The 12,917-nt window shown below is 42.2% G+C and overlaps 1 protein-coding gene across 1 annotated transcript in view; it reads left to right on the top strand.

Moving 5' to 3' along the window:
- Nucleotides 1-12,917, top strand: part of NUDT3 (nudix hydrolase 3) — an 89,215-nt gene that overhangs the window by 57,404 nt on the left and 18,894 nt on the right. Inside the window, exons 3-4 of the mRNA XM_015558682.1 lie at nt 11,233-11,277; nt 12,298-12,382. Of these exons, the coding sequence (XP_015414168.1) occupies nt 11,233-11,277; nt 12,298-12,382 (130 nt within the window). The remainder of the gene's footprint in view (nt 1-11,232; nt 11,278-12,297; nt 12,383-12,917) is intronic.

Raw genomic sequence — 12,917 nt, 5'->3', positions numbered from 1 at the left:
GCGGCTCATACCTGCTGATGGCACCAAGTGATACGGACTGGTGCCAGGTGCCAGCAGCAGATATGAGCGGTGGCTGCTGGCCCCAATCAACCCCTCAGGAGCAGGGAGAGGTGGAGAAGCCCTGAGGGGCATATGGGGCTGGCAGCCACCACTTGCACCCGTTGATAGCACCAAGCAATCGGGGCCAGACTTCTGGTCTAATTAGCATATTATGCCTTTATTATTACAGAGTAGAGGCCTGGTGCACGGATTTGTGCACTGGTGGGGTCTCTTGGCCTGGCCTGCAGGGATGAGGCCGAAACCGGTTTTCCACATCCCCCAGGGGATCCTAGATTGCAAGATGGTGGTTCTCAGGTGATGCACCCTGGAATCGGGCTCCCTCCTCTCTGGTTCCAGGTACATCATCCAAGAACCACAGCTGCGAAGTCACCACAGCTTGGCAGCTCCTGCGTTGAGCATCTGCCCCCTGGTGGTCATTGTGTGTCATAGCTACTGGTCGGACAATCACTTAGGCTTTTATCTATACTAATAAAAGGGTAATATGCTAATTAAACTGGACATCTTCCAGACGTCCTTCCAGATAAAGCCACGGTGGCTGCGGCCAAGGCAGAGGCAGTTAGGAGCATCAGGCCAGCAAGCAGAGGTGGTTAGGGGCAATCAGGCAGGTAGGCAGGTGAGTGGTTAGGAGCCAGCGGTCCCAGATTGCGAGAGGAATCCTGGATTGGAGAGGGCACAGGCCAGGCTGAGGGACCCCCTCCCCCGCCCCCGTGCACGAATTTTGTGCCCTGGGCCTCTAGTATATATAGAATTGTCCACCACCATTTATCCCCTCTATGCCCTCTTCCACCTCATCCCCCCCAACTCACCAAACTGAGTTCTCTTTTTTTTTCTTGCTTGATCAATCCTTCCACCCCCAACACTGTTCCTCCCCCACCAGAGCTGTCTGCCTGCTCTGTCTATGAATCTGTCTCTATTTTGCTTGGTAGTCCGTTTGTTCATTACATTCCTCATATGAGTGAAATCATGTACTTGTCTTTCTCTGACTGGCTTATTTCACTTAGCATAATGCTCTCCAGGTCCCTCCATGCTGTCGCAAAGGGTAAGTTTTTCTTCCCTTTTATGGCAGAGTTAGTATACCATTGTGTAAATGAACCGTGACTTTTTGAGAGTATTATTTCCAACCAAGAGCTCCTCCATGACATGCTTTCACTGAGGTTTATGAGAGCTAGTTACAGGTGTGTGACCAGCACAGCTCTGGGTGCAAACTGCATGAGAACATCACAGAAATCTTTAGACTTGAGAAACCTGAGAGAGCATGCCTGTGCATATAGGTACTATGGTTTTAATTGGAATTTATTTTTATAGGGACTTCAAGAGGTTATCTGTTTAAAGTTGCCCTTTTGGTCAAGCAGAGCTAAATGTACCATTTAAGCCTTCATTTCTTTTTATTTTGAATATGTATAAAAGATACTAACTCATTTTTGTTATCTAAATTAATAATTTTTAAATGTTTACTTTTTAAAAAATTACCTTTAATGTCATTCACCAATGAGATAACTGAATGTCTGTTAGAATGACTAAAATAAAAAATGCATGATGAAATTCTGCAGCAGATTGAGAGTGAGAAATGTAGTTGTAGTTTCACTGCTTTTAATAAACCGTTATCTCTATGAGTGAATTGAGCATGTGCAATATTAAATGTTTTAGAAAGAGCAAGCGCACCTTTACAGTGATACTTTGCAAAATTGAATTTATTTTGTCATTTCAAATGAAATTGCCAATTCTGCCTTTAAATTAAAAGCTAGATTATTGTGTCCTGGTTAGGTGGCTCGGTTTGTAGGAACATCATCCTGTACACCAAAAGGTTGCCAGTGTGATTCCCGATCAGGGCACATACGCAGGTTGCAAGTTTAATTCCCAGCTGGGGTGTTTACGGGAGTCAACTGGCAATGTCTCACTGAAGGTTTTGCTAAAGAGAATTTTTTATTGAAAATGACTTTCCCTTAAAATTAAAAATACTATTTTCAGTGTTGTGGATAATAAGCCTAGTACTAGTGTGGTTTTTATTCCTCTGGAGATCTCAGTTTTGTCCTTCTCTTTATCCCTGAGGTCTTGAAATTTCTCAGTGATTTGTCTGTAATTTGTATTAATTAGATATTAGATCCTCTAGAGCAGTGGTTCTCAACCTTCCTAATGCCGCTACCCTTTAATACAGTTCCTCATGTTGTGGTGACCCCCAACCATAACATTATTTTCGTTGCTACTTCATAACTGTAATTTTGCTACTGTTATGAATCGTCATGTAAATATCTGATATGTAGGATGTATTTTCATTGTTACAAATTGAACATAATTAAAGCATAGTGATTAATCACAAAAACAATATGTAATTATATATGTGTTTTCCCATGGTCTTAAGCGACCCCTGTGAAAGGGTCGTTCGGCCCCCCCCCCCAAAGGGGTTGCGACCCACAGGTTGAGAACCGCTGTTCTAGATTGAGCCTTTACTCTTCTTTTTAAGAGAGATAAAGGGGAAGGGGAAAAGAGAAACATGGATTTTTTGTCCCACTTATTTATGTATTCATTGGTTGATTCTTTTATGTGCCCTGATTGGGGATGGAACCTACAACTTTGGCCTATCAGGATGATGCTCCCCAACCAATGAGCTACCTGGCCAAGGCTTGAGCCTTTACTCTTACTCTTGTCCAGTCATATTTCCATCCCTTTGTTTTGTTGTTTTAGGAAGTTTTATTTACTTATCTTCTAACTCTTCTAATGAATGTTTTGTTTTACTAGTCATTTTTAAGTTGTAAGTTACCATTTTTAAGTTCTATGTTATCATTTTTATTCTTGGTTGCTTTTATATACGTTTTGTTCTTATTTAGGATGCCATACCTTCTCAAGTTTCTTTAAAGATAAGAACTAATTTTCCCAAGTTTTCTTGATTTTTTTTTTTTTTCTTTTGACCAGAGCCAGTTTTCATTTGCTTATTTTGATCTTTCTTTCCTTGGGTCAGGTGATCCGTGGCTGTCCCGTGACAGGCATGGTTGAGGCAGTAGCAGCGATCTGCAGGGAAGTGAAGCTGATGTGTCAGGGGTCTTTTAAAAGAATGCCAAAATAGGACTTCATTCAGGGGGTGTTTATAGCTACATTAGTAAGCTGCAGTACCACCCTCTTTCTCTGCTTCAGCGAGAGCCCTCAGAGTTGGCGGGGGGACAGGGCCTGGCTCCTGGCCATTCTCCATGTGTGGGGATAGCTGTTTGGTATTTAGACCTTTGGCTTTCGGGACCCTTCTCACTTCCACGCTGTGTGCTCCTGCCCTGTCCTCCCCTGGAACCTCTCCAGAGTCTGGAAGCTGAGCTGCTGCTTCTGCCTTTCTTCACCTTTCAATCCTCATTCATCATTGTGATCTTCTTGGAATTTTTGAAATTGCTTTTCTTCCAACAGCCTCCTTCCAATCTTATTCCTCTACTTCCATTTTGGTGGAATCTCAGGAAGAAGAAGGATTGATATGCTTAGTCAATCTACTAGTTAGTACATTCGTTAGTTAAAATTTTTTATTTTTAGAGTTATGTTTCTTCTCTTTCCTTTGACTCTGAGGTAATACTTTAAATATTTTTGTTTCTCTAAGGCAGTTATTTTCATCTCATGGCACACATAAACTAATTACTAAAATTCTGCAGCATTTTTATCAAAAGATATTTTTTGCCGATCTGACAAAAAAATAGGTATAATTTTGATTTAGACACACTTGACGGCTATTGTTGCATTGGCTGTTAACATTTTTTTTAAAATATATTTTATTGATTTTTCCACAGAGAGGAAGGGAGAGGGACAGAGAGTTAGAAACATCGATGAGAGAGAAACATCGATTCAGCTGCCCCCTGCACGCCCCCCACTGGGGATGTGCCCGCAACCCAGGCACATGCCCTTGACTGGAACCGAACCTGGGACCCTTCAGTCCACAGGCCGACGCTCCATCCGCTGAGCCAAACCGGCCAGGGCTGTTAACATTTTTTAATTTGACAGTCTAAGAGAAAAGAAGCCAGTGCCCCTGACTAAATAGTCAGGTATTGCATGTTTTAAAATTTTTGTGGCACACCGGTTGAAAATTGCTGCTCTAAGCTAATCATTTAAGACATGAATAGGGATATCTTGCTTTCAATAGATAAAAAATTCTAAGTAGGTCACGTTTTTGTAAATTCAGTCATCTTTTTAAGCAGCTTTATATCAAGCAGCATTTTGAAAGAATCACTCTTTAGCCCAAGTATGGCTCAGTGGATAGAGCATTGGCCTGCGGACCAAAGGGTTCCAGGTTCGATTCCAGTCAAGGGCGTATCATTCATTACAGACTCCTCCCCAGCCTGGGCCCTGGTTTGGGGGTGCGCAGGAGGCAACCAATTGCTTTGTTTCTCTCACATCAGTATTTCTCTCTGTCTTTCCCTCTCTCTTCCACTCTCTCTAAAAACCAATGGAAAAATATCCACGGGTGAGGATTAAAAAGACAAATCACTCTTTAGTCAAAGAATTGATATATATTATTTCTTGCTTATTACTTATTTTAAACTTATTAGGAACTTCAAATTCAGAGAACCTAATTTAAAGATTAGCTCTCTTTTACTACAAATAACTACTCCTAAATAACCTTTCGACGAATTTTTTAAAGTCTGGAATTTAAAAAAGATATATTTTTACTAAGTTTATAAACTGTCTACATTATCACACATCATTGAATGCTACCCATTAATGAATAGTTAATTCAGTGGCTTAGTGTAGAGATTAGAATCCGCCCCCATAGAGAATACAGTACTGTGCTTGAGCTGGTTTGTGTTGGAACTCTGAAGAGAGACTGAATTGCTGGGCTAGGAGCCAAGTGCATTCTGCTAAATGAATTGAGTCCAGATGACTCTTCCAAAACAGTTGTGTTTGCTTTCTGACCCAGCTCCACATTCCAGGAAAGAGTTTTAGTCATTAGGAAGTATAGCCACAGATTACTTTTTCACTGACTCCAGTGTAATTCACAGTGGTTTCAGCAAATACTAAATGCAACTCTTGCCTCTAGAGACTCCACCACCTTTAACCAACAGTCACTGGACCTGTGCAGGTCTAAGTTACCTGACTGAGGTGCCACTTAACAACTTCCTCTTAATTCATTGAATTTACAAATGCAAACTGCCTAGCACAGAATTTGTTTGCTACATAGAAAATAAATTTAAGAACTCTGATTCTGACGCATCTTGAAGGAACCCATGTGGCTCAGTGTTTATTATTTTCTTTACCTTTTCATGTTTGAAATAATTTCATTTAAAAAAAACAACAACAAAACCCTGGGAAGGGATTTCACATAACACTGGCTTCCCATCTACTGGTGCTTCCATCTGTCTTCACTGTGATTCTTTCCTTGTGGGATAGAAAGTTTGGCAGGTACCAGAAAGTTACGGCATTGAAGGCCATGTTTTTGTTTGTGGGGCTTCCTCTATAGACACTTGCCCTGGAGTTGCTCCTCTGAGTTCCTTTTGGGTCTGGGCTTAATTGCTTTAATAAAGGAAACGTTGGTACTAGAGCTCCTGCGAACTTGCAGAATTTTTGTTTTTGGATACCCAGTGTCTCACAGAGCTACCTTTTAAATCAAGCGAAGTAGCAGGAAGCTTTCTGATGCAAGTTCCAGAATACCTGACTAAATGTGGCTTCACCAGCACCAGTTAATTTTCTCACGTAAGAAGACAGAGGTTGGCCGTATCGCGTTGCTTCAGCAGCTCAGCGGTGTCAGAATTTGGTTCAGCTTCTCGTTGATTCTCTTGGCCTTCCCCTTATGATCACAAGATGACTGTTGCAGCTCCAAGTTTCAGGTTCCCACTTGACAGCAAGGAGGTATAGGATTTCTTTTTGTGCAATGCTTTTTTATCGTGGTGGGAAATCTTTCCCAGAAACCCCTGAGAGACATCGTCTCAGGAGCCATTTATCCAGAAGTGGGTCACTGCAGAGGAAAGTAGAATTCCACGCCACATGTGCCTTAGCTCTCACCTGACAGAATCCGGACTTCCCAGTAGCAAGGCCAGGGCGGGAGAGTGCCTGTGGGCTAGACAGTCATCAGTGTCAGCCCAGATGTCTCCCTTAGAGTAAAAAGTTGGTTTCAACAGGTGACGGTCCACTTTGTACCCATCCTTACTGCACAACGAAGCCAGGCTCTTTGTGGTGGGAGGTCATCTCAATGGCAGGCTCAAAGTGCCTGTCCACAGACGCGCCTCTGCCCAATCCTCATGTGCACACTGGGGGAGACGGGGGAACTAGAGGGAAAGATGGGGACGCTTCCCTGATTGGTCCAGCCCTTTGCAAATAAATACTTCCAATTTCAGTAAAACATCATAAAAAGAGAAAAGACATTTGAATTTTTTTTAAGGGAGAGAAACATTGATGTGAGAGAGAGAAGCATTGATAGGTTGCCTCCCATACCTGCCCAACGGGGATTGAGCCGACAACCTTCTGGGTACCGGAGGCTCCAAACCAGCTGAGCCAGCTGGCCAGGGCTGAGATTTTTTTCTTTTTAAAAACTAGGCACTTGGTCAGATTATGTTTGTTGACTAGACCTACAGTGCTAGAATTAGTATTTTAAAGTTCACCTGCGTAAGGTTTGAATAATAAAGGCCAATAGATAATTTATTTGGATTTCTTTTTTATTGTTGTTGCTAATCCTCACTTGAGGATATTTTTTCCATTGATTGATTTTTTAAAGAGAGTGGAAGGGAGGGGGAGAGAGACAGACAGGGACATCAATGTGAGAGAGACACATTGATTGATTGCCTCCTGCATGTGCCCTGACCTGGGCCAGGATTGAACCTGGGACCCTTCTGTGCATGGGTTGGCGCTCTATTCACTGAGCTACACTGGCCAGGGCTATTTAGATGTCTTCCTGCTAAGAAGAACTTTTACTTTCTTTTTTTAAAAAAATATATTTATTGATTTTTACAGAGAGGAAGGGAGAGGGATAGAGAGTTAGAAACATCGATCAGCTGCCTCCTGCACACTCCCTACTGGGTATATGCGCGCATCCAAGGTACATGCCCTTGACCGAATCGAACCTGGGATGACCCTTGAGTCCGCAGGCTGACGCTCTATCCACTGAGCCAAACCGGGTAGGGCAATAAGGACTTTTAAATAGTCTCCTCTGGAGTAGGAACTTGTGACATACAGATTGACATTATAACCGCTTCAAATGAATTTGAGAAAGACAGGTTCATACCAGCACCTTGGCTGGACCACCTTCCATGTACCCTGAACCAAATCTTATCCCCAATGTCTGGGCCAGAAATCTGTCAGATGTGACCCTGACACCTACCCCAACCTACACGCAAGAGTCACATGAGAGATAAAAATAACAGCCCAATTGCTGGCGGCAGCATGTGAGAGAGAGCTGGGAGATGGAAGTTGGACTGTGGGAAATGATGAAAAAGTAAAATGGTTATAGTGAACCTTGCCATGGAGGGCTCTGCCCATGAGGAATCTGTCTTTTTCAGCATTATGACTTTTAAGAACTGAAATTCTCTTTTGTACTAAAGAAGAGCCTTCTCCTAAGAAAACTGCTAAATCCCAATTTTATTTACATTTTTAAATACATTTTTACTGATTTCAGAGAGGGAAGGAGAGGGAGAGAGAGAGAAACATCAGTAATGAGAATCATTGATTATCTGCCTCCTGGCCCTGACTGGGAATTGATCCGTGACCTTGTGGTTCAGAGGTCGATGCTCAACCATGGAGACACCATGGCCCGGTCTAAGGCTCAATTTTAAAAACTGGTAAATAGCTCAGCCTAGTGTAGCTTAGTGGTTGAGTGTCGACCTTTGAACCAGGAGGTCAGGGTTCAATTCCCAGTCAGAGCACATGCCCAGATTGCGGGTTCCATCCCCAGTGTGAGGCCTGTAGGAGGCAGCTGATCAATGATTCTCTCTCATCATTGATGTTTCTCTCTCTCTCTCTCTCCCTTGCTTTGTGAAATCAATAAAAAATATTTTTTTATTTAAATAAAAATAAATAACAACTGGTAAATAGAGGAATATTTCTTGGCTTTTTACTATAGAATCATTGGTAGGATCACCTTAGGTAGAATTTATACAAGTAGATCCCCTAAGTGTTAATATAAAACTCGAAAGAAACACTAAGAAACAAATAAAACTACCGTTAGTTTCTACAACTTGAACATTAATGAGAAATGAAAGTAAATGCCACTGAAATGTTAGTGTCCAGATGGCGGGGTGGTTTGACTTACTCTAGATTTTATGAGTGCATAAACTTTATAAAGGAAAATGCTTTTATATTTTTCTCAACTGCACCTGACAGAGTAAATCCAGGTTATATGTTGATGCTGAATGCAGCAATTACTATTAAACAAAATTTTTAAATTATATTGAATTGTCATAATATGAAGTTGATTTGTGCCCTTAAAATTTGAAGACCGTTTTCTAAACTTTTGGGATTTTTAAGATAAAAAACATTTTTAATACGTTTTTATTGATTTTTAGAGAGAGGGGAGGAAGAGAGAGAAACATTGATGAGAGAGGACCATCAATTAGCTGCCTCCTTCACTCCCGATACTGGGGGTGGAGCTGCAACCCGGACATGTGCCCTGGTCAGGGTGCATGGGATCATGCGCAGTGGTTCCAAGTGTCAGCCCATGCACCGAGGGTGGAGGGTTGATTCCCAGTCAGGGATATGTACCTGGGTTGCAAGTTTGATTCTGCCGTGGTCAGCCCCAATTGAGGCACATGCAAGGTGCAACCAGTAGCTGTGTTTCTCTCATATCTCTCTCTCTCTCCCTCTTTTCTCCCTCTCCCTCTTCCCACTCTCTCTAAAAATCAATGGAAAAAATATCCTCGGGTGAGAATTAACAAAAAAAATTAATTGCACAATAACTGCTAAAGAGAACTCTTTCTCCACTTTCTAGAAGAAAAAAATGATGGCCTCTTTGAACCTCTATGGATTTTTCTTTACCTCCCCCTCATCCCAACCCTGACAGCTCTACTCCCTGGCCCTGTCAGTGCATTCCTGTGACCAGGGTGAGGAGGACACATGTGAGTGGGCTTGGGCTGCCTGGATCAGAGGACAGAATTGGCTTCCCAGCTCGTGCTGCTGTGCCAGCTTGTTCCAGGTGTTCAGGCTGCTTCACTGCTTACTTCATAAAGTACAGTCTAGCTGGCCTTAGCTGGCTGTGAAAGTGCAGTTATTTCTAAAACTGTAGAGAAGCAGTTTAAAGAAGAAAAGGTATATATTTCCATTCAAGTAGACTGAAAGCCGTATGGGGACAAGATTGGATGTGGAAAAGACTAGGAAAAGAAACAGGCATGTTGGCAAGAGAAAGGAATGGAATTCCTTGACAGATAATTAGCAAAAATTAATTTTAAAATATAGTTCATTTAGGCATCTAGGCCTTTAAATTGGCTTCTTTTGCTTCTGTTCAATATCTCTTAAAACTTTTAGAGTAGCCCTAGCAGATTTGGCTCAGTGGACAGTGAATAGGGTGTCAGCCCGACAATTGAAGGTCTTGGATCCGATTCTGATCAAGGGCACACACCTTGGTTGCAGGATTGATCCCTGGCCCTGGTCGGAACGCACGTGTCTCTCTCACATCAATGTTTCTCTCTCTCTGTCTCTCCCCCTCCCTTCCACTCTAAAGATCAATGGAAAAGTATCCTTGGGTGAAGATTAATAAAACAAAAAAACTTTTAGAGTACTTAGTTTAAATTTTTGTTCGTTCTGTACAAAGTTACTGAGCACCTGTATTGTGTTTAGAAAATATTTTTGTCTTAATTTTTAGGTCATTATACAAATAAGGTAGTAGTAATAGAAAACAAGTTAGAACATTCCGTGGCATTTCCAGGGGTTCATCTTTCCCTCACCTTTGACCCTTTACATATCTCTCTCTCTCCATTACATACGATTTTGTTTCCATGTTTTGTTCTTTTAAAATAAAAGCTATTCCTTTATTTATTTCTTGATCATCTGAATATGTCTCAGTTCTTTGTCAGGCCATGCTACAAAATTCATTGAATCGGAAGTGCATTCATGTTCCAGTTGATGAAGGCGTATTTGTGAGGGGGCTTTCACCAGGTCTTGACCTTTAGGGCTCCTGCTCCAAGGTGACCTGTGAGACAGATATAAAAAGCAAAAGCTAAAAAAGTCATAGTCTGGCTCAAGAGCACAGTGTTATCTGGCTCAGATTAGGCATTCAGTGTATATTTGTTGAATGAATGAATGAATGAAGTAATCCTCCATAGATCAGAAATAGAGTGGCATGGCAGAATGCAGCCTGGACCCTTGGAGTGGGGTCCAGGTGCCTGATGGGAAGGACACCAGGAGCTGAGACTTAGAAAGATGTGGACTAGGTAGGGGGAGGACACAGATGCAGTGCACATGAAGGATGGAGCCAACCCGCCTCTGATTCCATGGCTCTGTCTGCAGCATTCACAGGTCGTTTGTAATGGAGACAGATAGATATGTAAAGAACATGCAGAAATTTAAAATATCAAATAAAATGCCGACTAGAGATAGGATAACTCTAGCCCGGATACAGCTTAAAAGAAAATTAGTAAATTGGAATAGATTGAATAATACATTAGAAAGACACAGATCTTAAAAAATATAAATAAAATAATGAGAGATAGAGAGTATATACTCAAATGCCTAACCACTGGATGAAGTTGTCGCTCTCCTCATCCCTTTCTGACCTTCACATTGCCCTGTGCATCTCTGTCAGTACCTGTCACTGGCGCAATGACCGGGTGTATGTTTTTGTTGACTTAGTTTTGCTGAACTCCTGCCAGGTGCTGAGCTCTGTCCTGGGCACAGTGTACATAGACATCCAAGAACAAGTCAGATAAGGGCCTTGCCCTGTGGACAAGGGCCTTGCCCTTTTGTTCTAGGCTATTCATCACTATATCCCGGGTACATGGTGTTATCTGGCTCATATGAGGCATTCAGTGTGCATTTGTTGAACAAATGAATAAATGAGTGAAGTAATCCGTGGCCTTGATTATCTGCTCTGTTTGGCCAGCTTTGCAGTGTGGGGAGAGCCTGGGAGGAGACGACATGCTCTTGTCAGTGACACATGAAACACTGGTGTGGCTTCCACCAAAATGTGTCCTTTTGTTTTTCATTTCTATTTTACAAAACTGCTCAGAAGAATCAGAATGAGACAGCAATATAAACAACATCAATGTTAATTTTTTTCCCACTTTTCAGGCTGGAGTAAAAGGGACATTGGGAAGATTAGTTGGAATTTTTGAGGTAAGTTTGTTAAAATCTTTGGTACATTTGGTATCGTATTAATAACCAAATATATCTTTGTCTTGGTCCATTCAAGATGCTGAACAAAATTATCATAAATTGAGTGGCTTATTAATAATAGAAATTGATTTTTCATAATTCTGGAGGCTGAAGTGGAAAATTAAGGCACTAGCAGATTCAGTGTGTGGTTGAGCACCTGCTTCCTGCTTCATTGACGGCTGTTTCTGTCCTCATGTGGTGGGAAATGAAAGGTTGCTCTCTAGGTCTCTGTTATAAGGGCACTAATTCCATTCCTGAGGGTCAGCCGCAAAGGCCTCACCTCGAAACCATCACATTGGGGAATGTGATTTCACCATATAAATTGAGGGGTGGGGCATAACTATTCAGTCCATTGTAGTCTGTCTCCTCCAAAGAGCTAGAATATTATTTGTGAGTATTATTTATCCCCATCTCTATCTCTCTACCTTTCCTCCTAAGATGTGAGGGGGTAGATGAGTGTAGAGAAGACAGGGAAAATGGAAGATTAAGCAGCTATAGCAAGAGAGAGAGAAACAAGGAAATCTACTGGGGTAGAGATTTGGAGGAGGTGAAAGGAAGTGAGAAGTCAGGGAATAAAGAGGTTAGTAGGAAAAGAGACAATCACTGGCTTGCCCTGATGAGGCCCTGCCCATCCAGTCTCTTTTCTTTCTGGTGCCCAGCTACCTAAATTTACTTGGTGCCTTTTTCTTGAGAGGTCATGACTTCCTGTTCACAGCATTTACATGAAGTTGCACTTAAGGGAAGGGAAGGAAAACAGAGAATAAAGCCTTGGCTTTGGAAACCCAGCCAAGGAGCTTACCTTCAAATGCAAGTGGCCTCTTTCAAATAGGCCATCTGGCACTCGTTCATGTTTAACTGTAGGACAATGAAAAGTAAAAGGAATCCTGTGTCTAACCTCTCTGGACATAGTGTGAGAGTGCACTTCGCATAAGTCATCTCAGCTCTGTAAGGAGTAACTCTTCCTCCTCCCTTTGCCCTCAGAACCAGGAGAGGAAGCACAGAACGTATGTCTATGTGCTCATTGTCACGGAGGTGCTGGAAGACTGGGAGGACTCAGTTAACATTGGTAAGTCATCCCAGATGCCTCCAAAGAGCTCCCCACAGCTGCCCTTGCCGAAGCACAGGTGTTACTCAGAATCAGAAACAAGCGCCTGATAAGGAGAGAAATAATTGCCTGGCCGGCATGGCTGAGTGGTTGAGCATTGCCGGGAGCCGGTCCATCCTTGATGCTTGACACAGTCGCTGCAGGAAAGAAACATCTGCACAGCATATGTTTCAAGGGACCTGGTGTATATGGCATACTGTTCTTAATATGTTTGCTCACCTTCTTGGTGCTATGTGTTTTAACCAAGGTCACCTCTCCGAGAAAGGTAGTTTCCCCAGGTAGGGATTTTTCCCTGAAGTCAGGGAGGGGATGAAACTCCTTAACTAAGTGCCAGGAGGGTAGTTAATCACTTTAACTACAAACAATCATGCTTAAGCTACATAATCTTTACTCCTTGGAATGGAGATAAGAAACGCCCTAACCTTTGTAATAGAAATTGACAGGATTAAAATCAACTGGTATAAATACGGATGTAACAAGACAATAAACAGCAGAC

This window comes from Myotis davidii, unplaced genomic scaffold (assembly GCF_000327345.1).
Source record: "Myotis davidii unplaced genomic scaffold, ASM32734v1 scaffold1073, whole genome shotgun sequence".
Lineage (NCBI taxonomy): Eukaryota > Metazoa > Chordata > Mammalia > Chiroptera > Vespertilionidae > Myotis > Myotis davidii.
The sequence above is the reverse complement of the archived record's forward strand: the minus strand, read 5'-3'. Positions and strand labels throughout refer to the sequence as shown.